General features: G+C 43.9%; 1 protein-coding gene across 1 annotated transcript in view; it reads left to right on the forward strand.

Annotated features, from left to right (window-relative positions):
- Positions 1-4,617: 4,617 nt before the first annotated feature.
- Positions 4,618-26,719, forward strand: part of LOC311111150 (synaptotagmin-7-like) — a gene marked incomplete at both ends in the record, with an annotated part of 166,828 nt that continues 144,726 nt past the window's right edge. Inside the window, one exon of the mRNA XM_084153838.1 lies at positions 4,618-4,651. Coding sequence (XP_084009964.1) covers positions 4,618-4,651 — 34 coding nt within the window. The remainder of the gene's footprint in view (positions 4,652-26,719) is intronic.

The raw sequence follows: 26,719 nt of genomic DNA on the forward strand, positions 1-26,719 counted from the left end.
CCCGTGTTGCCTTATGATTCTTTCTCTCTATTTGTGTGACAGTCTTTGGTGTGTGGTTTGTCCTCATTCTACCGTAACAAGTCTCAATGAAATCTGAAGAGGCCCCCTGGACTGTGGTAACCAAGGAAACAATGGAGGGATTGTTTAATGCATTTGCTTCACCAAATTAATCTATCTGAGTATCTCGCTGTCTCTGTCAGCCTGTCTCATTCCTAAGGAACCATTGTTATGTGCCCATCCAATAGCCAGATTCTCTAGTACACATGGGCATGGCTATTTGTCCTGGCCATTTTTCCTTGTGTCCTGTTGCTTTCTTGGCATTTTCTCCTTTGGAGGAGATCCATTTCCCACCTGCAGTGTTAGTCTTTCTCCACTCCCATGGATACCACTCAGATCCCATTTGAAAACAAGCAAGCAGAAACACTGTGTATAGAGGACACATTATTTACACCTTCGTTGTTATGCGGTTATTACAGTGTTATCATATGTCCAGTAGATGGAGCCGGTGCAAGCTGGCTTGCATTTAATGTACACTACATTTCATAGAATTTAATTCAGTTACAATAATCATAGGAGATGTTATGTTTGTACTATGATTATTATTGATATCATTAATTATTAACAATCATTCTAATATGTTATTATTATGTACTATGTAGGCTGCACAGGTGAATATGGCTAAAACAGGGTGGAGCCAAGGAACAAGGTAAACCGATAAGGCAGAGGGAGGGTGAGAGGGAGAGATGGAGTGATGGGAAGAAGGGAAGGGAGGGTAGAGGGAGAGATGAGAGATGGGGAGATTGGGAGATCGAGGCACTCAACCAAATCAGGGCATTGATTACAAAAGAAGTGAGTGCCTGGAGGGTGAGAATCTACTGCCAAGGACTGTCAAACACACACAGACCAGAGGGGATTTAGATGCCCCACCATCCTTTAGATCAATTTCATCATATCAATCTAGATCCAATTTATCGTAGGCCTACTGTCACAGGCAGTGCCATACATTTTGCTTTCATAAGACTTAAATTGCCTTCCTAGTGATCAATTAGCTTATTTACTATGACATTTCATATGTTGAGAAATTACATTCTCAAGGGGCATTGCAATAGCTATATTATTCACTCTGTTCCAGGGGAATGGGAGAGTATAGTGTGTAAATGGCTCGTGAAATGACCTCTACCTTGATGCTGTATAACAAGCAGGAATTGTGTCTCAGGGCTATGAAAGTTGAAGAAATTGTACCAGCAAGTATGGCTGTAATGTATAGGAATATCTACTGTATATAGCTAAGCGATCTAAAGCTATTACGGTTCTGTAGTCATTATTTGCAATCTACAGTACAGTAAATGGCACTGGCTCATCAACAATTAATTTACTGTAAAATTGACATAACATTTTAGAAAACTGCACTTTATAGGTCTACATTAGCTTTTTTGTCCCCCAGCAGATTGGTTTTAGGCAAGCTGGCGACTGCAAAATGACATAATGTCAATGGAAACCCTTGAGGATCAAAGCATTGCTGAAGTTGCGTTGATGAAAGAGTTGCCTTGAGTTCAGAGGCGACAGTGTGACAGGCTAATGAATATTCATGTCAGAGAGAGAGAGAGAGAGAGAGAGAGAGAGAGAGAGAGAGAGAGAGAGAGAGAGAGAGAGAGAGAGAGAGAGAGAGAGAGAGAGAGAGAGAGAGAGAGAGAGAGAGAGAGAGAGAGAGAGAGAGAGAGAGAGAGAGAGAGAGAGAGAGAGAGAGAGAGAGAGAGAGAGAGAGAGAGAGAGAGAGAGAGAGAGAGAGAGAGAGAGAGAGAGAGAGAGAGAGAGAGAGAGAGAGAGAGAGAGAGAGAGAGAGAGAGAGAGAGGGGGGTTTTGGAGTATTTGTTTGATATCCAGAGTGTAGCTCTTAGTGGGCTGTAACCTACACTCTAAAAAATGCTGGGTTAAAAACAACCCAATTTGGGTTATTTGGTAACCCTGCGCTGGGTAAATATTGGACAGACCACACGCTGGGTTATTTTGACCCAGCCAGTTGGGTTGCATTAATAACCCAACATGTTGGGTTGTTTGGATTACCAAACATGGGTTAATTCAACCATCAGTTGGGTTTGTATTCACTTTAATGCTGGGTCTTTTTTTATGTAATCCTAGGTTATTTTAAGGAGGCGTGGCCTATTAGGGGTGTGGCTTTAATATAGTTATGTTTGGCCACCCATGAGGGAAAATGTCATTCCTGTTCATCATATTAAGTTTGTACAATGCAAAATAAAATGATTTTGGAATATTGTTGCAAATTACATATTTTAATCTAAAGTGAATAACATTATAATGGTGACAGGTAGCCTAGGGTGTTAAGAGTGATGGGCCACTAACCGAAAGGTTGCTGGTTTGAATCCCAGAGTTGGCGAGGTGGAAAAATCTGCTATTCTGCCCTTGAGCAAGGCAGTTAATCCCCAGCAACAGTTGCTCCCTGGGCACTGATGACATGGATGGAGATTAAGGCAGTCCCCCGGACCTCTCTGATTCAGAGGGGTTGGGTTAAATGCAGAAGACACATTTCAGTTGAATGCATTCAGTTGTGCAACTGATTAGGTATCCCCTTTCCCTAAAGTGGTAGCTATCCCAACAATGGGATATGAATAGGCTCTTGAGGAACTAATACACATGTGTAAGCCTCATTAAAGCAACAAATGTTTCAGTGTTCAACCTTAACATTTACTAACAATACAACAGAACAAATGAACCAGAATGGCATTTACTCTGACAGGTGGCATAAAAAAAACATCTGAAAGCGAGTGTGTTGAGTGTCTCAAGAACTGCAAAATTGCTGGGTTTTTCATGCTCAACAGTTTCTCGTGTGTCTCAAGAATGGTCCACCACCCAAAGGACATCCAGCCAACTTGACACAACTGTGGGAAGCATTGGAGTCAACGTGGGCCAGCATCACTGTGGAACGATTTCGACACCTTGTAAAGTCAATGCCCTGACGAATTGTTCTGAGGACAAAAGGGGGTGCAACTCAATATTAGGAAGGTGTTCCTAATGATTTGTACACTCAGTGTATGTCAGTGAGAGATGGGTGCCAGACAGACAACTGAGTTCTGGGACAGGGAAAGCAATATCTTGCAGCCAAAAGGCTTACAATGAGACAGGAAGATGTACATGGCCAACATCACTCCAAGGGCCAGCATATCAGCTCCAATCTCATGGAGGTGTCATTGGCCTCCATTATTATTGAGTACTCAAGGTTAAGGAATGGAAGATGGGCCTACAACCCTGTTGCTTTAGCACATTTTGTTTAAAACATCTTGAATTTAAAATTAGAGTAAGAATGTTTCTCAATTTTATATGGGCTAGCCTATTATCAATAGCAATTAAATGCGTAATTGATAGCCTACATCATTAAATACTTGGCATGTGGTCAAATGAAGATGCGTATATAAAATTAGTCTACACCAAACTTGAATAGGCCTTTATAACATAAAAATGATTGTACTGTATGCCATTCGTTGTTTTACAACACTAGAGACCGCTGGTGAGCCATGTCAGTCATGTTGCTACGGGTGGACGTGAGCGGTGAGTAAATCAACTTTTCGTATTGGCTATAACAGTCCTACGGGGAACACATATTGAGTGTTACAAATAACACGCTCTTTCTCACGCAAGGAAGCGAGGATGAACCAACGCTTATCACACAAAAAATGTGAAGGAGCTATGGTAGGCTACAGCAGGTGCGCGCGAGAAAATGCAACCGTTTCTCACGCACAACCCCAAATTAATTTGCTACCTGCAGTTGGGAGTCACTGACAACCTGTCGCCCATAGACTACCAACCTGACCAGGCTGAGACAACACATCTACAGACACCTATTCGCACATTTCCAGTTTGGTTAATTATGAGGCCACAAAGGCACACACATTTCCAGGTCTCTTTTTGTGGTGAATCAATCCCTCTGTCCCCTCCATTTGTCCTGGCTGGCTAGGCTCTCTGACTCTCGCCCCCTCTATATGTATTAGCCATCTGAGACGGTTTCTGGAATTCTCAAAGGACATGCTTATGAAATAAAGGGATTATAATGATAATCTTTATTGAGGTGAGGATAGGGATGGTGATTGAAGACTAACATCTAACTAGGTCGAACGAGGAGCGTACAATTTGGTGACGTGGAGTCTCTTCAAATAATAGGCAACATTCAAGTGTATGGTTCGATCAGCTGGCGGGAACCATAGCCCGAACACGGATTTTGACTCCAGCTGCGAGTACTTTGCACGGACTGCTTTCACGTCACCCCGCCCGTCTGCCGTCTGCCCATCTCCTCCCTGCAATCTTATTGCGACCATCCCTTTTGAGCGCCTCTGAACTGGAGAGACAGAGATAAAAAATAAATAAAAAAAACGAGAGAGCGCGAGAGAGATACTAAATAGATTCAGGCACCAACATTACCTACCTGCTCGAGCGTAATACGGGTAGGACACTCAAGTACGCACGCGTCCACGCGCACTCGTTGAGTAGCAAGACAATAAAAAGCAAGAACTAAAAAGCAAAATTGGAATTGGAGTTTAAAACACGAAGGCTACTCCTTAAAAATAAAAATAGAAGAATACAGCTTTACTGAAAAAAGCAACAGCCATGCATCTAAACAGAGAAGAAGGGAACAGCAAAGGTGAGAGAAAGACATCAATTTATCTATTCCATGCTAGACTGTCTGTCTCCGTTTTTAGGCTAGTTTGTTTGAGGCTCTTTGTGTTGGTTCAAAAACGCCCTTGAGTATGATTTGTTGATCTCAAGTAATGATGCTGGGGGTCATCGCCACAACACAAGCAGCGTGTTATTGCTGATTTGACTAGTGTCATCTCTATCAGAATGCATAGCCCATGATTTTGTTTACTCGTTACATTCCTTGTCATGTGCCTGGATGACATTCAAAGGCTACCTTGTCGTTCATAGACCACACCAAAGGCAATTGTGTAGATGGAATGACTACAATTAGGCTGGCAGCATGGAGACTCGGGTATAAGATAAAGATGCTTGTGCACTTGTTGTTCTCTAAGTATTGTTAACGTTAGCCTACATGTCACCGGTATTCACGTCAGGTAAGCTGAGCGGTAAAGCACACAAGGTCATCTCATCTCCTATCATGTCCACTGGTGTTTGTGTCCCTGTCTGAGAGAAAGAGAGAGAGAGGAGCGTAGTGTGTGTGTGGGGGGGTGGTGGGGGGGGGGGGGTTGACGACGACGACGACGACACTACCTATTTAAGAAATGTATCCCACGTGCATCGGGGGATTGACAGGTTACAGGGAGAAGTAGTGGCCCTCTTCCCGCCCCTAAGTGTCGCCCCTGGTGGCAAGCAGTAGGCTACACACCTTCACAGCAAACACCTGCTGCTCAGGGAGAGAAATGTGTGAACAAAATGATCCTCTATGAAGACTGTCAGTGAAACGTGAAATGGCTGAAAACAGCTTTATTCGTTCATGGACTTATTATGGCAGTGAAAAATGCACTTCCAATAAATCACCCAGTTCCAATAAATATTATTGGCTGTAGTCTGAATAGATTTTTGCCACATGCGCCGAATACAACAGGTGTAGACCTTACAGTGAAATGCTTACTTACAAGCCCTTAACCAACAATGCCGTTTAAAAAAAAGAAAAAAGTGTTAAGTAAAAAATAGATAAGTAAAAAAAAAAGCAAATAATTAAAGAGCAGCAGTAAAATAAAATAACAGTAGGGAGGCTATATACAGGGGGTACCGGTACAGAGTCAATGTGCGAGGTAATTGAGGTAATATGTACATGTGGGTAGAGTTAAAGTGACTATGCATAAATAATAAACAGAGTAGCAGCAGCGTAAAAGAGGGGGATGGGGTGGGGGGGCAATGCAAATAGTCCGGGTAGCCATGATTAGCTGTTCAGGAGTCTTATGGCTTGGGAGTAGAATATGTTTAGAATCTTCTTGGACCTAGACTTGGCGCTCCGGTACTGCTTGCCGTGCGGTAGCAGAGAGAACAGTCTATGACTAGGGTGGCTGGAGTCTTTGAAAATTTTTTAGGGCCTTCCTCTGACACCGCCTGGTATAGAGGTCCTGGATGGCAGGAAACTTGGCCCCAGTGATGTAGTGGGCCGTATGCACTACCCTCTGTAGTGACTTGCAGTCGGAGGCCAAGCAGTTGCCATACCAGATGGTGATGCAACCAGTCAGGATGCTCTCGATGGTGCAGCTGTATAACTTTTTGAGGATCTGATTACCCATGCCAAATATTTTCAGTCTCCTGAGGGGGAATAGGCTTTGTCGTGCCCTCTTCACAACTGTCTTGGTGTGTTTGGACCATGATAGTTTGTTGGTGATGTGGACACCAAGGAACTTGAAGCTCTCAACCTGTTCCACTACAGCCCTGTCGATGAGAATGGGGGCGTGCTCAGTCCTCTTTTTTTTCCTGTAGTCCTGTGACAGATCACTTGCAGAATAGGCCTATATATTGAGGGTCATTTGCAGAGAGGATGGTGTCTGGAACAAGTGGTTTTCTGAACACTGTACTCTATAAAATGACCTAAATCGCTCCACATAATATAGCAAAAGCAAAGTGCAAACTCTGATGAACACAGAAAATGTGAGATTTTTTCATATTCCATCATCCACTCTAGAATTACTGGCTTATTTACTTTTTCATCAAGCCTTCCAAAAAGTTCCTCCAAAAGTATGTGGACACCTGCTCGTCGAACATCTCATTCCAAAGTCATGGGCATTAATATGGATTTGGTCTCCCCTTTGCTGCTATAACAGCCTCCACTCTTCTGGGAAGGCTTTCCACTAGATGTTGGAACATTGCTGTCAGGACTTGCTTCCATTCAGCCACAAGACCATTAGTGAGGTCGGCACTGATGTTGGTTAATTAGGCCTGGCTCGCAGTCGGCATTCCAATTCATCCCGAAGGTGTTCGATGGGGTTGAGGTCAGGGCTCTGTGCAGACCAGTCAAGTTCTTCCACACCAATCTCGACAAACCTGTAGCTCAATTGGTAGAGCATGGCGCTTGTAACGCCAGGGTAGTGGGTTCGATCCCCGGGACCACCCATACGTAAAAATGTATGCACACATGACTGTAAGTCGCTTTGGATAAAAGTGTCTGCTAAATGGCATATTATTATTATTATTTATTATAAACAATTTCTGTATGGACCTCGCTTTGTGCACGGGGGCATTTTCATGCTGAAACAGGAAAGGGCCTTCCCCAAACTGTTGCCACAAAGTTGGAAGCACAGAATCATCTAGAATGTCATTGTATGCTGTAGCATTAATATTTCCCTTCACTGGAACTAAGGGGCCTAGCCTGAACCATGAAAAACAGCCCCAGACCATTGTTCCTCCTCCACCAAACTTTACAGTTGGCACTATGCATTGGGGCAGGTAGCGTTCTCCTGGCATCCGCCAAACCCAGATTCGTCCGTCGGAGTGCCAGATGGTGAAGCATGATTCATCACTCCAGAGAACGTATTTCCACTGCTCCAGAGTCCAATGGCGGAGAGCTTTACACCACTCCAGCCGACGCTTGGCATTGCATATGGTGATCTTAGGCTTGTGTGCCATGGAAACCCATTTCATGAAGCTCCCGATGAACAGTTCTTGTGCTGACGTTGCTTCCGGAGCTCGGTAGCACAACGCGCTTCAGCACTCGGCGGTCCCATTCTGTGAGCTTGTGTGGCCTACCACTCCGCGGCTGAGCCGTTGTTGCTCCTAGACTTTCACAATAACAGCACTTACAGTTGACCGGGGCAGCTCTAGCATGGCAGAAATTTAACGAACTAAGTTGTTGGAAAGGTGGCATCCTATGACGGTTCCACGTTGAAAGTCACTGTGCTCTTCAGTACGGGCCAATCTACTGCCAATGTTTGGCTATGGAGATTGCATGGTGTGTGCTCGATTTTATACACCTGTCAGCAACGGGTGTGGCTGAAATAGCCGAATCCACTAATTTGAAGTGGTGTCCACATACTTTTGAAAGTGGCACCTTTAATTGAATTGTTCGACGATTAACTCTGAAAAAGCAAGGTGATGAAGAGAGTAAGAGGCCCGAGAAAGCAGAGGTCAGAGTCGGTCAATGGGTCAGTAAAATGACTTATAGTGGCTCTGTGAAACAAGAATGCAGCATTCAGAGGCATCATGCCCATAGGGTGCACACGGGCATGTGCACCCTCAGATTTGTCCTGTTTTTAAATTAATTACTCAACTTAATTTTTAAGCCAACGTGTTATCATAACTATTGATAAAAAGATGGCAGCGGGATTTTGCAGAGGGGGCACACTGACTGGACCAGGCAAAGAGTACCCCACCCGCATATTCTCCCTAGTAAGTGGTACCTTCCAAGGTGCACCACGGAGCAAAGACACAGCGTTTGATTTGATTTTCAGTGTTGCCAATTTAGCGACTTTGACGCTATATTTAGCGAGTTTTCAGACCTCTCCAGCGACTTTTATTGGTAAAAGACACTATTGTGAAATTCAGCTACTTTTCAGTCTGCCTTTGGGGAGTTTTGACATCGAGGATTTCTATGGTTTCATAGCATTTACCAACTTTTCCCACTAAAATTCTGCCGCAAACTAAAGTGGGAGAAGCTGTCTGTGCAACAGAAGTCACCGCAACGGCGCACATACAGGCGGAGAAGCACAAGGAGAGGGGGTGTGCGGCAGGAGAGGGGGCGAAAGCGCTATGTCAGGGACCGCAGTTGTGCTCCAGCAAGGCAAATTGGTGCTGAGACGTAGTCGTGGCAATGGCAAAACGTAATCTAGCCACTTCTAGCAACAAAACAATGAGCCAATAGCGATTCTCACTGGAAAATTGTTGGCAAAACTGTTGATTTTAGCTGCCGGTGATGGGCAGGACTCACACGAGGTATGTTTGTAAAGGAATTGAATCAAGCTATGTAGCCTATTGATTCCTTCTTAATGAATAAATAAAACTAAAATGTTTTGTTGTTTCTCTGTAGTACTAGCCGCCTAGCCATTTTATGACGTTGGCTTTAGCTAGCCAGCTAGATAGGTTCCGAATCTCCCAACCTCATTTCAGGCTATCAATGGAGTTAAAGTAGCTTGTCTAACTATCTTAGCTGGCATGTCTGCTGGCAAGGTTGCTAGACTTTAGAAAAGCAAGCAATTACTAAATGTACTGAGTAAAACTCACATTCCTTTCAATCTTTTACCCAGATTTTAGCAGAGATGCAGAGAAGCGTATTTAATTTCTTTAAGAAAATAAACACCAGTCAGGAGGTATGCTTAGATATGCAAAAAACATACTTGTTTTAAATGTAATCATGATATTAGTGTATGAATTATGATGCCATGATATGTGCCTGTATCCCACGTACTGTGTTGTAATGTAATATCCTAGGCATGTTAGTGCAGTATATTGAGATATGTGATTTACAACAGTCAGAATGACACCCTCATTAAAATGACAATTGAACAGGTAAAGAGGTATGCTAGATAACCTATGCAGAAAAATATACATATTTTAAATATATAATTAGGCATAATGATTAAGACTCTAGATTGCAGGAAAAAGCTTTTTCAGGTGTTTGAAATACTTTGTGCCCCTGGCAGCTTTGGCCAGAATCTCACTATTTTATTACACTGATAAGTATAGGCAGCTTTTCCTCTCCTCACAAGGCCACGTGCACTGCAGTGGATGTGTTAAAATACACACAGTCAGTCTCCCTTTCCCTTTCTCAGGTGGGCGAAAGGTCTTTATTAGACAAGTGTTTTACTGCCAGGTTTTACAGATGGTTGTTTGCATAATTAATGGTTCTATCTATAACAAGTGGGAGAAAGAACAACATGCCACAGGTAGGCCTGATTATCATGCACAGTCAAATCATATTTTTTAAAGTTGATTAATTTTAGCACAATTCTGTCAAATTGCATCCCACACTGGGTGGCCAATGTGACAGTCAGATGATGGTGTGTTTATAGCACAGCAATCCTTTCCAATACAGATATCTGTCCCTCCGTTATTAGTAAATCACATACATCCAAAATGTTGGCCTTCACAGAAGACTACAAGGCTATGGAATCCAGAATGTCCAGCATGTCTTAATTCCACTCTGGAATGGTTTCCACCAATACATCTCCCAGCAGGGAATCTATTTCCCATCAGGAATGGTTCCCTGACAGGCAGCCTGTGCTGTACTGTGGGGGCATCCCTACAGTGGCAGGTGATCTGACATCGGCACACACTGGAGGTATTGACTCTGGTTAATCACAGCCCTAGGTAAAGATTAGACCACATCTGAGCCCTAAACTTGCTTATCAGACAACAGCAATAACTACATTTAGTAGGGAAGTCTTCAACTGCCACAACCAATGGCCTTTCCCTGGAAAAGCTGTTTTAGGGGGTTCTAGGTTTTGATCAGTGAGGTTAGGTGGAAACTCAACACACGGTGATACATCTTTTCTGATGAAATTCCTACTATTATTTATAGAGGTCACAAAGCCAAGGAAAAAATATATTATTTTTTCTGTCGAAGGTTTCTCAGTGATTTCAGGATCTTGATCCTGCTGGCGTCCAAAATCCAAACATACCGTTAATAATGCTATGCTAAATGTCATATTAATGGTATATGTCAAATGTTATATCATTGATGGAGAGTTTATCACCTTTATCCATCCTGTTTATTAGTATTCCTGCAGGGTGGCTCTGATGTCATAGCAGAGCAATAATCCAAACACTGGGAGAAGGTCAGAGGTATTGTGTTAGATGTCAGGACGTTTGTCTAACGTGTTCAGGTCTCCCATGTTAGATCAGGGGTAATACGTCTTCACTGGAAAACAAACTGCCACTCCTCTCAAAGCATTGTGGTCATTTTGCATATACAATACATTAATTATCAGCTTAGGTCTAGCTACATTCACAAAGTGTGTGTGTTTTTGGACATGGACTACTCACATATCCGCCTGTACTGCAGATACACTCCATGCCCTTTTTATGACCTTTACCTGATGTGTTCTTCTGTGAATGGAATCTGTGATAGTCTTCCATCCGTAAGATAACTTGGCTGCGGGGTGTCTGTAATGTCTGTCTAGTGCACCTTGTCTCGTGTGGGCTGGATCTGTGATAGTGGAGGACAGTGAAATTGTTTCACTCTACTGTGTCTTTAGTGATCTGGGAGTTTGCCATGGCATCGCTCTAGCTCTATCATCCATTCTGTGGATAAGAGATATGCTGGGAGATTGTAGCACCATGACTCTGTCAGGGCCAGACACAGAGGAGAGACAGTGAGGGAGGGAGGCAGTAGGCTTGGAGGGAGGGAGGGAGGGAGGGAGACAGTAAGCATGGAGGGAGGGAGGGAGACAGTAAGCATGGAGGGAGGGAGGGAGACAGTAGGCATGGAGGGAGGGAGACAGTAGGCATGGAGGGAGACAGTAGGCATGGAGGGAGGGAGGGAGCCAGTAAGCATGGAGGGAGGGAGTGAGCCAGTAAGCATGGAGGGAGGGAGGGAGGGAGAAAGTAAGCATGGAGGGAGGGAGACAGTAGGCATAGAGGGAGGGAGGGAGACAGTAAGCATGGAGGGAGGGAGGGAGACAGTAAGCATGGAGGGAGGGAGGGAGGGAGACAGTAGGCATGGAGGGAGGGTGACAGTAGGCATGGAGGGAGGGGGCCAGTAAGCATGGAGGGAGGGAGGGAGGGAGGGAGTAGGGATGGAGGGAGGAAGACAGTAGGCATGGAGGGAGGGAGGGAGGGAGGGAGCCAGTAAGCATGGAGGGAGGGAGGGAGACAGTAGGCATGGAGGGAGGGAGACAGTAGGCATGGAGGGAGGGAGGGAGACCGTAGGCATGGAGGGAGGGAGGGAGGGAGCCAGTAAGCATGGAGGGAGGGAGGGAGACAGTAGGCATGGAGGGAGGGAGACAGTAGGCATGGAGGGAGGGAGGGAGACCGTAGGCATGGAGGGAGGGAGACAGTAGGGAAGGAGGGAGGGAGACAGTATGGAAGGAAGGTGGAGGTAGACAGTAGGCATGGAAGGAGGGAGGGAAACAGTATGGAAGGAGGGAGGGAGGGAGACAGTAGGCATGGAAGGAGGGAGGGAGAAAGGAGGGAGTGAGGGAGTCGGTAGGGAAGGAGGGAGGGAGGGAGACAGTAGGGAAGGAGGGAGGGAGACAGTAGGGAAGGAGGGAGAGAGGGAGTCTGTAGGGAAGGAGGGAGGGTGACAGTGGGGAAGGAGGGAGGGAGAGAGTAAGGAAGGAGGGAGGGAGAGAGTAGGGAAGGAGGGAGGGAGGGAGAGTAGAGAAGGAGGGAGGGAGGGAGACAGTAGGGAAGGAAGGAGGGAGGGAGAGAGTAGGGAAGGAGGGAGAGAGGGAGACAGTAGGGAGACAGTAGGGAGGGAGGGAGATAGTAGGGAAGGAGAGAGGGAGGGAGACAGTAGGGAAGGAGGGAGGGAGGGAGAGAGTAGGGAAGGAGGGAGGGAGGGAGATAGTAGAGAAGGAGGGAGGGAGGGAGACAGTAGGGAAGGAGGGAGGGAGAGAATAGGGAAGGAGGGAGAGAGGGAGGGAGGGAGGGAGGGAGGGAGGGAGGGAGGGAGGGAGACAGTAGGGAAGGAGGGAGGGGACAAATGGGGAGATGGATGCACACACATTGGTCAGTCATGATGAGGAGCTTTTTCCATCCCGTCTGAGGTAATTGCCTAATAATACCAGTATCCAGATCCATTGTCCAATGTCTTGTTAATATTACATTCCTTAAAGGGAGAAATAATGAGCTACAATCATCTGGCTTAGTGTTTTATATGAGGGGAGGGAGAGAGAGAGGAGGAACTGAAAAGAGGGAGAGGAGAGAGAGAGATGGAGATGGAGGGAGGAAAAGGCAGCTATTAGTCAGGTGCTGGCAATAATAGCCATCTGAAATGAATGTATTTATATCCCATGGTGGTATAACTCTGGGGTATAATGTGGGACAGAGATCAGTTCCTCTCACTATCATACAGACTCAGGGAGTACAGAGACTGGAAGGCAGGATTGGAGAAGATGTGGTTCTGTTTGTTTTTACACAATGCTATAACCGAACAAAAGGCAAAGATGAGACAGAAAGACAGGAAAGCAGACTGGTAAATAGATCAAGAAAGTGAGCCTTGTGATACTAGGGCAAAATGATTAGAGAGAGACAGAAAGTGAGAAAAGCATGGATGGGAAGCAGGCCTTTGAATGGTGTTTTGCCTGGGTCAGACATTGGAGTCCCCCACCGCCTCAGTAAACCGTCACATTGATTAACCAAGACGGAACCTGACTTGGATTGAAGGGAATTTAGATTCAGGAGTGAAGGAGAGAGAAGGTGTGTGTTTGTGCGTGCGTGTGAGTGGGTGGGTGCATTAGGATGGGCGTATGCTTACACACGTGTGTTTCTCTACTGTTACAGTGGGGGGGAAAAGTATTTAGTCAGCCACCAATTGTGCAAGTTCTCCCACTTAAAAAGATGAGAGAGGCCTGTAATTTTCATCATAGTTACATGTCAACTATGACAGACAAATTGAGAAAAAAAATCCAGAAAATCACATTGTAGGATTTTTAATGAATTTATTTGCAAATTATGGTGGAAAATAAGTATTTGGTCACCTACAAACAAGCAAGATTTCTGGCTCTCACAGACCTGTAACTTCTTCTTTAAAAGGCTCCTCTGTCCTCCACTCGTTACCTGTATTAATGGCACCTGTTTGAACTTGTTATCAGTATAAAAGACACCTGTCCACAACCTCAAACAGTCACACTCCAAACTCCACTATGGCCAAGACCAAAGAGCTGTCAAAGGACACTAGAAACAAAATTGTAGACCTGCACCAGGCTGGGAAGACTGAATCTGCAATAGGTAAGCAGCTTGGTTTGAAGAAATCAACTGTGGGAGCAATTATTAGGAAATGGAAGACATACAAGACCACTGATAATCTCCCTCAATCTGGGGCTCCACGCAAGATCTCACCCCGTGGGGTCAAAATGATCACAAGAACGGTGAGCAAAAATCCCAGAACCACACGGGGGGACCTAGTGAATGACCTGCAGAGAGCTGGGACCAAAGTAACAAAGCCTACCATCAGTAACACACTACGCCGCCAGGGACTCAAATCCTGCAGTGCCAGATGTGTCCCCCTGCTTAAGCCAGTACATGTCCAGGCCCGTCTGAAGTTTGCTAGAGTGCATTTGGATGATCCAGAAGAAGATTGGGAGAATGTCATATGGCCAGATGAAACCAAAATATAACTTTTTGGTAAAAACTCAACTCGTCGTGTTTGGAGGACAAAGAATGCTGAGTTGCATCCAAAGAACACCATACCTACTGTGAAGCATGGGGGTGGAAACATCATGCTTTGGGGCTGTTTTTCTGCAAAGGGACCAGGACGACTGATTTTGAGTGAAAACCTCCTTCCATCAACAAGGGCATTGAAGATGAAACGTGGCTGGGTCTTTCAGCATGACAATGATCCCAAACACACCGCCCGGGCAACGAAGGAGTGGCTTCGTAAGAAGCATTTCAAGGTCCTGGATTGGCCTAGCCAGTCTCCAGATCTCAACCCCATAGAAAATCTTTGGAGGGAGTTGAAAGTCCGAGTTGCCCAGTGACAGCCCCAAAACATCACTGCTCTAGAGGAGATCTGTATGGAGGAATGGGCCAAAATACCAGCAACAGTGTGTGAAAACCTTGTGAAGACTTACAGAAAATGTTTGACCTGTGTCATTGCCAACAAAGGGTATATAACAAAGTATTGAGAAACTTTTGTTATTGACCAAATACTTATTTTCCACCATAATTTGCAAATAAATTCATTAAAAATCCTACAATGTGATTTTCTGGATTTGTTTTTCTCATTTTGTCTGTCATAGTTGACGTGTACCTATGATGAAAATTACAGGCCTCTCTCGTCTTTTTAAGTGGGAGAACTTGCACAATTGGTGGCTGACTAAATACTTTTTTTCCCCCACAGTATATATATATATATAGAGAGAGAGAGAGAGAGAGAGAGAGAGAGAGAGAGAGAGAGAGAGAGAGAGAGAGAGAGAGAGAGAGAGAGAGAGAGAGAGAGAGAGAGAGAGAGAGAGAGAGAGAGAGAGAGAGAGAGAGAGAGAGAGAGAGAGAGAGAGAGAGAGAGAGAGAGAGAGAGAGAGAGAGAGAGAGAGAGACTCTCTTTATTTTTATTGCTTACATTATTAAAGTGACCAGTGTTCCTCAAAAAGCTTGCTGTGTCATGTAACTTTGAATTTCTCAATATCAGGCCATTTATATGCATCTCATAGAGAGAGCATGGGACTATAGCATGCATGCTCGGTAATTCAGATTGGCATGTAACATGCATGACAACAGTGACTCTAGCTGTTAAGGCTTTGAAGTGTGTTTAACACAGGTTAATCCAGTAGTGAGTGGAGATGGGAAGATAGAGGAAGTCATTCTCCCCAGAGCATCCTACTAGCAGGAGGACTAGAGATCCTGATTAGCTCATTCTCATTTGTAGAAGACATGAGACATTATAGCATTTACTATAAATTCATCACGAGAGAAAGTGAGATCGAGAGGGAGGGGGTGGGGGTGTTATAAGGAGGAATAATACAAGGATTTGTGGTTTTTGGTGAGAACTTTGTCATTCCACAGAGTACAGGTGTAACAGTGAGTCATGGTGGCACTCAGGATAGAGGATGAGGAAGGGGAGGGCGTTGTGTGTCTCAGGGGAGCAGAATGGACATCAGAGAGAGATGAGGCAGTGGGGGAGTGAGGTCACCACAGACACATGCTCCTTCTCACATTTCAAACTGCACCAGTTCTATTAGGCTTGTCCAGATCTTCATATTGTCGTACCGTCCTTCTGTCATAACGCGATTTACGGTATTATAACTTAAAGAGTATTATAACTTAAAAAGTAGCTACAAATGTTTACATTTATTTAAAGACTTCAAATAAATAGTTTTGATGGTATTTAAATACCATCCCGTGGCTTTTTTCAAATACGTCTGTATACAGTATATACAGTATACCACCAAAGCCTAATTTCTATCTCACCTAACATACTCACACACCGTTATTACACTCTCCTCTATGCAATACCGTTGTCACCTTTGGAGTAAGATGAAAATATTGGATGGATAAATTAATGGATAGATTAATGGATAGATGGATAGATTAATGGATAGAGGGATAGATGAATGGAGGGATGAATATATTAATGGATGGATGGATGAATGGATGGATGGGTTTATGGACAGTAAATGGAAAGAAGAGGGAAAATAGATTTTAACCAAAGAGATAAAGATGGGGGCATATTTTAAGACTTGGAATGGTAGAGGAAGCATTTTAAAGACAGCCACAGACATTCATATTGCCAGGAACAGATGGTGGGACAGATCTTCCCACAGATAGACTCAGCCTGCCAATACCAGTCTGACAGAACAAACTCACACCATGCACACACTGTGCCCCCCACCCCTTCTCAAACACTGACGCACGCGCACACACACACACACACACACACACACACACAGCTATGTCTTACTATACTTGTGAGGACTTTTTGGGGATCAACCTAACCCTAACCTTAACCCCTAACCCTAACCCTAAATCTAACCCTAAACCAACCACTAACCCTAATTCTAACCCTAACCCCAATTCTAACCCTAACCCTTAACCTAACCCCTAAGCCTAAAATAGCCTTTTTACAAGTGAGGACCGGCAAAATGTCCTAATTTCTCTGAATATTAGTTGGTTTACTATTCTTGTGAGGACTTCTGGTACTCACAAGTATAGTAAAACGTGTACACACACACACACACACACACACACACACACACACACACACACACACACACACACACACACACACACACACACACACACACACACAGACAGACAGACTGTCAGTCAAACCCAAGAGTGTCTCAGTAAGTGCCATGCCTTCAAACACTTGGAGATGAAAGACAATCTGGGACTTTGTCCACACTCCAACCTCACCCTCTTTTCCACCCTCTCTCTCTCAATCTCTTTCTCTCTCTCTTCTCTTCTCTTCTCTTCTATTTTATTTTCCATCCCCTTCATCAACTGCTTCCCCCATCTCTTTCCTCCTTATCAAGACTCTCCCCCCTCCTCTACTTCTAGATCTTTTCTCTACCTTCCTCATTCCCTCTCTTCCTGTCCTCTTCCCCCCTGCCTGTCTTTCTCTTCTCCTTCCTCATTCCCTCTCTTCCTGTCCTCTTCCCCCCTGCCTGTCTTTCTCTTCTCCTTCCTCATTCCCTCTCTTCCTGTCCTCTTCCCCCCTGCCTGTCTTTCTCTTCTCCTTCCTCATTCCCTCTCTTCCTGTCCTCTTCCCCCCTGCCTGTCTTTCTCTTCTCCTTCCTCATTCCCTCTCTTCCTGTCCTCTTCCCCCCTGCCTGTCTTTCTCTTCTCCTTCCTCATTCCCTCTCTTCCTGTCCTCTTCCCCCCTGCCTGTCTTTCTCTTCTCCTTCCTTACTGTAGCTCACTCTTCCCTTTGATCCCCTGTCCTACTTCCTGTTATCCGCTTGTGTTCTCCCTAGGTTTCTAGGAAACAAACACATGTGTATTCTCTGCTCCCCTCCTTCATCAGTAGTCTGCTCACTCTTGGATGACAATGCTTATCATCTGTTGTTTGTTTTGCCAGTACTGTATATTAGTGTGGTCTGGTGAGCTGGGAATCAGACAGACGTGTGTGTGTGCGTGCTCGTGTGTGTACGTGCGTGTATCTGCCAAATCTGTAATCTGGTGGACAGGCCCAGCAGTCACCTGAGGCCCAGAGCTAGCTACTCTCCACACTCCATCCTACACCACATGTGACCTTTAGTAGCGCAGATTTGATATATTACAGTCATAATTGCTATTCCATCATTATCAGCTATCCATATCCACTCTGTTGTCCCATGGGATGTGTACGGATATGAGGAGACGTGACTGTGTTTACTTGGTGTTTGTGCACACCTAGCCTAATGGATAAAAAAAAGTAACATATTAGGTTGTGTGTGTGTTGTTATTATCTGTGTGTGTGCGGGAGGTAATACTCCTCGATGCCTGACAGAGGGTTTGTATATATCAATGACATAATAACTGGTTTGCCAGCTGTCATAATACCCTACTCTTTTTCCTCCCTGTCATTCTATTTATCTCCCTCTGTTCTTAAGGGACTGTGTTTGTGCCCGTCTCCCATCCCGATGCGCACACAAACAGTCAACTTAATTACAGAGAAGCTGAGAGAGGAGGAGGAAGAGGATAAAGAGCAATGAGACCCCTCATTTCAGGGTTTGAGGTTCAGAGGGGAGAGGAGAGAGGGAAACGCGAGGGAGAGGTAAGAGGGAGAGAGGACCGGTGACTAGGAGGAGGAGTTAGTCGGGAGGGTGATGTGTCTGAACCAGAGGCTGAGAGAGGAGGCACAGAGAGCTATGAGGGTGCAGCAGTTTAGAGAGAGAAAGGGAGCAGGGAAAGCTGGGAGCAGCCTGTGTTTATTTATAAGTAAATTCTTTGCATAATTTAGTAGAGCTTTTAAGTGGCCATGTGGGCTCTGCCCAAGTTTAATGGACTGTCAGGGGATGGCCGCAGACACACACTTTACAGGGAACCACACACTGCCACACTGTCAGAGAGACGGTCCCTAAATATCACAGCTCAGCAGGTGCTTCAAAGGAAACCCAGACAGAGATATGGAGCTCTATGGGGCCTCAGCACAACACATATGCTCAGCAAACACAAACTGACAAACACTGTGAGGAAATTCACACTGACACAACAGCAGAACACAGTAGTAGAATCCCCAAGCCCCTGTCAGTCTCCTCCATGCTGTCCTCACCTCTCTGTGGCCCGTTAATCCACTCCAGGTGTTTATTATTGAAGCGTGAAGAGACCACGTATCACGTAAAGAAACCCTAGTCCTTCATGCTGTCACCTGTTCACTGGCTCTCTCTATCTCTCTCTCTTCCTAAATCTCTCCTGCTCACACACCCGCTCCTCATAATGGGCTCTCCGATCGCTTTGGCACCAAGGCCCACGACCATAAAACACTGCATGGATCAGAGGAGCACCAGTCAGAAAGATGGGAGGGAGAGAGAGGGAGAGAGATGAAAGAAAGAAAGAGAATGAGAGAGAGAAAGAAAGAAAGAAAAAAAGAGACAGACAGATGGAGAGTGAAGGACAGACAGACTGAAAGTGAGTAAAAGGTGAAAGAGTGAGTGAGGGTGTACTGTGCTTGTTGTTTGTGTAGATGTGTCAGTGCCATACATGCTCATTACCCATTTGAGAGTGATGTGGAGTCTTCTGCCAGGACTACACTATTGAGGCCACTGCCAACTCAACTGCTCTGCTTTTAGGCTTGCTGTCTTGAACTATTATTGGCTTTTCATGTTATTTATATGCTTAGAAGACATTTTATCCAAATGCGTCAAAGCTGTCCCAAAATGGATGGATACTAAATGTAAGTCAAGGTAAAATGTATTTTAAATCTCTTTTCAAAGACATAGTACTTTGGGAATTTTTCAAAATAACAAACATGGCAGGTGCCATATTTTAGAAGCACCCAAGAGGAGAACACTTTTGTTCTAGTGTCTGGAAAAACACTAGAGATGATTAATCCTTGTTCTGTTTGTCTGAGGGCATCACTCCACTGAGTTTTGCTTACCTTTTTGTCCTTTCTCTTTCTTTCTACACCTATATTCCTCTGCCCCCCCTCCCCCTCAGATGTGTGACTTCATTGAGACACACTACCTGGACGAGCAGGTGAAGTCCATAAAGGAGCTGGGTGACTGGGTGACCAACCTCCGCCGCATGGGTGCCCCCCAGAACGGCATGGCCGAGTACCTGTTTGACAAACACACTTTGGGGAAGGAGAGCGCATAGATGGACCCTCCATTTTCTTGCTATATCATATAGCTGTATTTCTCTGTCTTGCTTGATATTATATCTATAAGACTGGTCTGTTTTTCTGTCAGGGACTGGCATCAATCAAGTTTATTGTTGAATCCTTAGTTTGCACTTAGTTTGCACTATGTTATTCCCTCCAGTTTAACCTCCAGTTCCTATAAGCCATTTCCCCAGGCCAGTAGCCCTTCTCATCTCTCTTCCAATTGACTGTCTAGCCTGCTTTTGTTTTGAAGGCAGTTGTCATCAAACCAAATAAATGAAACCCTCTGGATTCTGATAGGCCTCTTTGTCATATTTCTGCTGAGGTGTGTGTATATAAAGATTAGTCTAAATGGTCTCATCATTCAGACATAATTTAGTTAAACATTGATCAAAACTGGTCTGATGACACAATGAATGGAATAAAGACAATTCAAGGATGATATTTGAAGATGTGAAAAACTACTGTAGCTAGAGACTTGAGACTGACTGTAAAATAGCAGACTGATATTTATAAGATGGAATATTAAAACAAACTACTGCAAATTCAGCCGATTCACACTTCAATAATATGTATGCATGAGCAGAGCGCTCTAGTGACTCAATGCTCCTGTTAAGAAACCTCAGACACTTGAGTATATCTGAAATGATTTTATATACTGTGTGTGTGTATATATATATATACACTGCTCAAAAAATAAAGGGAACACTAAAATAGCACATCCTAGATCTGAATGAATGAAATAATCTTATTAAATACTTTTTTCTTTACATAGTTGAATGTGCTGACAACCAAATCACACAAAAATGATCAATGGAAATCAAATGTATCAACCCATGGAGGTCTAGATTTGGAGTCACCCTCAAAATTAAAGTGGAAAACCACACTACAGGCTGATCCAACTTTGATGTAATGTCCTTAAAACAAGTCAAAATGAGGCTCAGTAGTGTGTGTGGCCTCCACGTGCCTGTATGACCTCCCTAGAACGCCTGGGCATGCTCCTGATGAGGTGGTGGATGGTCTCCTGAGGGATCTCCTCCCAGACCTGGACTAAAGCATCCGCCAACTCCTGGACAGTCTGTGGTGCAATGTGGCGTTGGTGGATGGAGCGAGACATGATGTCCCAGATGTGCTCAATTGGATTCAGGTCTGGGGAACAGGCGGGCCAGTCCATAGCATCAATGCCTTCCTCTTGCAGGAACTGCTGACACACTCCAGCCACATGAGGTCTAGCATTGTCTTGCATTAGGAGGAACCCAGGGCCAACCGCACCAGCATATGGACTCACAAGGGGTCTGAGGATCTCATCTCGGTACCTAATGGCAGTCAGGGTACCTCTGGCGAGCACATGGAGGGCTGTGCGGCCCCCCAAAGAAATGCCACCCCACACCATGACTGACCCACCGCCAAACCGGTCATGCTGGAGGATATTGCAGGCAGCAGAACATTCTCCACGGCGTCTCCAGACCCTGTCACGTCTGTCACGTGCTCAGTGTGAACCTGCTTTCATCTGTGAAGAGCACAGGGCATCAGTGGCGAATTTGCCAATCTTGGTGTTCTCTGGCAAATGCCAAACGTCCTGCACGGTGTTGGGCTGTAAGCACAACCCCCACCTGTGGACGTCGGGCCCTCATACCACCCTCATGGAGTCTGTTTCTGACCGTTTGAGCAGACACATGCACATTTGTGGCCTGCTGAAGGTCATTTTGCAGGGCTCTGGCAGTGCTCCTCCTGCTCCTCCTTGCACAAAGGCGGAGGTAGCGGTCCTGCTGCTGGGTTGTTGCCCTCCTACGGCCTCCTCCACGTCTCCTGATGTACTGGCCTGTCTCCTGGTAGCGCCTCCATGCTCTGGACACTACGCTGACAGACACAGCAAACCTTCTTGCCACAGCTCGCATTGATGTGCCATCCTGGATGAGCTGCACTACCTGAGCCACTTGTGTGGGTTGTAGACTCCGTCTCATGCTACCACTAGAGTGAAAGCACCGCCAGCATTCAAAAGTGACCAAAACATCAGCCTGGAAGCATAGGAGCTGAGAAGTGGTCTGTGGTCACCACCTGCAAAACCAGACCTTTATTGGGGGTGTCTTGCTAATTGCCTATAATTTCCACCTGTTGTCTATTCCATTTGCACAACAGCATGTGAAATGTATTGTCAATCAGTGTTGCTTCCTAAGTGGACAGTTTGATTTCACGGAAGTGTGATTGACTTGGAGTTACATTGTGTTGTTTAAGTGTTCCCTTTATTTTTTTGAGGAGTATATATATATATATATATACACTTAGTATACCGAACACCATCCTAATATTAAGTTGCACCCCCCTTCCGAGAAACTGTTGAGCGTGGAAAAACCAGCAGCGTTGCAGTTCTTGACACAAACCGATACGCCCGGCACCTACTACCATACCCCGTTTAAAGGCACTTAAATATTTTGTCTTGCCCATTCACCATCCTAATGGCACACATACACAATCCATGTCTCAATGCATAAAAGTCCTTATTTATCCTGGCTCCTCCCCTTCATCTACACTGATTGAAGTGGATTTAACAAGTTACATCAATAAGGGATCATAGCATTCACCTGGTAAGTCTATGTCATGGAAAGAGCAGGTATTCTTAATGTTTTGTATACTCCGTGTATATCCCAGTATATTGAAGTTTATTCCAAAATGCTTTATACACATTTTCACATGTGTTTTTTCATCAGAAGTGAATGCTTATGGATACCTTTGTGTGTAAAACGTTACCATTCTCAAATTTGTTATGCATAAGCCAGGTTTCCTTCTAACCTTTTTATGCACGTAAAGTACGTCAGATATTTTTTTTTTGCATCAGTCCTGATGGAAACAACACATTTGTAAACTTTCCAAATGTTGACAAAACTAAATACACTAGAGAAGGTGTGATCTTTTTGTGTCGGTAAAATTAGGCTTTTATGCTCAAATATTGATATAACCATCATATCGAAGTAATCTTGCAGTCACACGATGACATGTTGAGAGTTAGAGTAGTAGAATACACAAGGTGTCATTTCGAAATTTGCTTGTGCATCAGCAGTTTTTCTCTTACGTCAGTCACTGACAGTCACTCACTTAGCCCATGTCAGCTAACATTTAGATTGGTAAATTAGTCTAGCGCCCAGCTATCTAAACTTGTAGTAATCATGGTCGAATTACCGACGGGAGGACCCCCATTGATTGTGTTAGTCACTCTCACTCAGATATCATATTAAAAACTGCTAACATTTCTCTCCACCCTATGTCTAAATGTGTAGATGTGCAGGAAACTAGTTGTAAAACTGCACCTAATTTTTTTCTCCGCCCCATGGCAAAATGAGTAGAATTGCATGAAATTAGTTATAAAATTACTAAATCTTCTCTCCTCCTCATGGAAAAATGTGTAGATTTGCAGCATGCTTGCTTTAAAACTGCAAAACTATTGCCGGCTGTGACTGTATGTGTGGTTATGGATGTGGGTACTCAGACCCGCCAGACACTGCTGCCTCCCATGATAAATGCAGATTTTTTTGTGGCCCCCACACCCATCTAAGTTGCCCATCCCTGATATAGGCTATACTCACACTGTATCTACGAGCTGTTGGTTAGAGTGCACGTGCCAATACCAGAGTGGGCACATTCGCTATATTAACTCAATATTTTTTGTAACAAAACCATCTGTTGAAATGTGATGGAAACCTATTTAACATTTAACCGCAAAATATTAAGATTTGAGATATATTAAAAAGGTTTTGTTGCAAAACTCTATATATCCATTGTTTAGCTGGAATGGAATATTCGTATCTTGTAGATTTTACATAGATATATTACTTTATTGATACATAAAATGTATGTCACAAACATGTCCATGTGGTTGATACCAATCCATTAACTCCATTCCAGCCATTACTATGAGCCATCCTCCCCTCAGCAGCCTCCACTGATGTACACTGAGTGTACAAAACATTAAGAACACCTTCCTAATATTGAGTTGCACCCCCTCCCCCCTTTTGCCCTCAGAACAGCCTCAATTTGTCGGGGCATGAACTCTACAAGGTGACGAAAGCGTTCCACAGGGGTGCTGGCCCATGTTGACGCCAATGCTTCCCACAGTTGTTTCAAGTTGGCTGGATGTCCCCATTCTTGATACACACGGGAAAGTGTTGAGCTTGAAAAACCCAGCAGCATTGCAGTTCTTGACACAAAACGGTGTCCCTGGCACCTATTACCATATCCCGTTCAAAGGCAGTTAAATCTTTTGTCTTGTTTCAATTGTCTCAAGGCTTAAAAATCCTTCTTTAACCTGTCTCCTCCTCTTAATCTACACTGATTGAAGTGGATTTAACAAGTGACATCAATGAGGAATCATATCTTTCACCTGGTTAGTCTATGTCATGGAAAGAGCAGGTATTCATTTGAACCAATCAGCATCCAGGATTAGACCCACCCGTTGTATAAAATGTTTTGTACACTTAGGGTGTGTTTGTGAATTCACTCTGGCTATCTACTCCGATTTCAGAGCACTCTAGTCTGAGTATGCCAGAGCGCAGAATAACTGATTAATTTACAAACGCTCAACATGGCCGGTGTCAGTAAACGTTGGCAAAAAAGCATAGTTAAATTGTTGCCAGCAGCACAGTTACAGTCACCAATGCTCTGGCTAACATGAAAACAGCCTAACCAGCTCTGCTAGGGTGAGTAAAATGATCAGAGTGAGGTGTTCTCTCATTTGTGTCTGGAAGTAGCTAGCAAGCTAGCCAACGTTAGCCAGTTAGCTTGGGTGCTTGACTGCTGTTGTTAGGTCAGAACACTCAAATCAACCCTACTCCTCGGCCAGAGTGTCCTGAATTTACGAATGGAAATCTGACAATGCTCTGAATTTAGGAACGCCCAGAGTGCACTGAGCGCACTCTGGCACCCCAGAGTGAATTTACGAACACACCCTTAGTGTACAGGGGGGTCTATGACATCATCCTATCTAGGGTTCTATATCTATGATCACCACTGTGTCATTTGTACATATACATTTGTCACATTTGACAGTAAAACCTTGCAGTGCTACTGTTTTCTCTGTGAGTGAGGTGGATATATGGTATTTTGCAACAAAATATGATAGTCTCTCTGAAATGAAACCATCTAATAATAGATTTCAAACAAATACATGTCTGTCATTTAATAACCATACCCTGATTAGATGGGGTAAAACACACCAATCTCTCTCTTTATGTAATCATGTCAACTGTCTATTTGGGGCTACGGTTTGTTTTGGACAGAACCATAGTAACAGTGTCAAAAACAGGATGTGATGCTGAGGAAATTCCCAAGTTTCATTTCCAGTCAGAACTGTTTTTATTAGTCAGGAAAGGAGAACTGGCCACGCAGCTGGCATTCACTGCCAACAAAACATTACTGTGCTGCAAGGTTATAATAGAAAACGAAAACGAATCATGAAAAAACTGTTGCTCAAACACATATGCACATGCATTTATTCTGACTCTACACACACACACTTACATACAATCATCATATACACTGCTACTAGTCTGTTTATCATATATCCTGATGCCTAGTCACCTTACCCCTATACACAGTTGTAGTATTTTTTTCTAAACTTTGGGCAAATATTTCATGTGGTTTTCAAGCTTTTGGGGGGGGTTTCAAGCTGCTGAATCTGGCAGGTAAATGCGTCCAGGAGATTCAAAAAGTTGTAGCTTGAGTATCACTATCACTAGCTAACAAGGGAGAAAAAACATCTAGGTAGCAGCTTACTTGTACTACTAAAGTTGAAAAGCATTAGATTGGTGTAAACATGGGCGAGATAGTTTACTTCTACCATATTTTTTGCACCAGTCTGGACACTATTCCTTTTAAATCCAAGTCAGATTGAGATTTACTTTATAATTTAAACCTAACCTTAGCTCCTGAGAACCAAAGGCCATCCAGCCATGGGTTCTCATTTGAACAATAACAGCGGGGTCAATGTTATGTGTAACTGTTAATATTCACCGCGTGCAATATGGTTTTGGAAACCTCTACTTTCATATCACCCCAAAACTATTTTACAAATATAAAAGATACACAGATTCCCACTGAGGTGTTTTGCATTGCACTTCCTGAACAAAAAAAAAAATGTTGGCTTGAATCTGTTACACAGAACACCTCAGTGGAAATCTGTGGTAAAACAGCTAACAGTAAGTGTATCTTTTGTGTTTGTAAAGTTATTTTTGGATAATTAAGTTGAGTGTTCAAGGTTTCCAAAACCATATCACAATCACGGATTAATTGATTCTAGATAGAGTGTTTCACACTTGACCAAATCACTTCAGCTAATCAAAAGGGACGTGGAATGACTCCAATGTAGCATTGGAGTCATGAGAAGGGCTAACCTAACCTATGACCTGACCAATCACTTTATGTATTACTGCCCCCCGTTGTGACATCCCCAAAAACACACAAAGAAACTGTACAACCCAAATTTATCCTAGCCTCCCACACATGCTTTATGTTCTTAACACTAAAACTGAAACGAAAAATAAATATTTTTTATATAACTTAAACTAAATAAAAACTAGGAAATCAGGTCTGAAAACTAACTGAAACTAAACTGAATTCAAAATAAAAATGTAAAAATGTAAAATATAATAATAATAATTGTTTTGTTACCTTTCAAAATTCAAATATTTGTTAACACTTCACACTAAGGTACTATTTTAAGTGTGTTTTAAGTACAGGTAACACCTGAGTAAATGAGGGATACAAAGTATATTGAAAACAGGTGCTTCCACACGTGTGATTAAGCAATTAACAAATACCATCATGCTTAGGGTCATGTATAAAATGCTGGGCGGGCCATTATTTTGTCTACCATGGCTATGCCCCCGT

Source organism: Coregonus lavaretus, assembly GCF_964263955.1.
Source record: "Coregonus lavaretus genome assembly, chromosome: 37".
Taxonomy (NCBI): Eukaryota; Metazoa; Chordata; class Actinopteri; order Salmoniformes; family Salmonidae; genus Coregonus; species Coregonus lavaretus.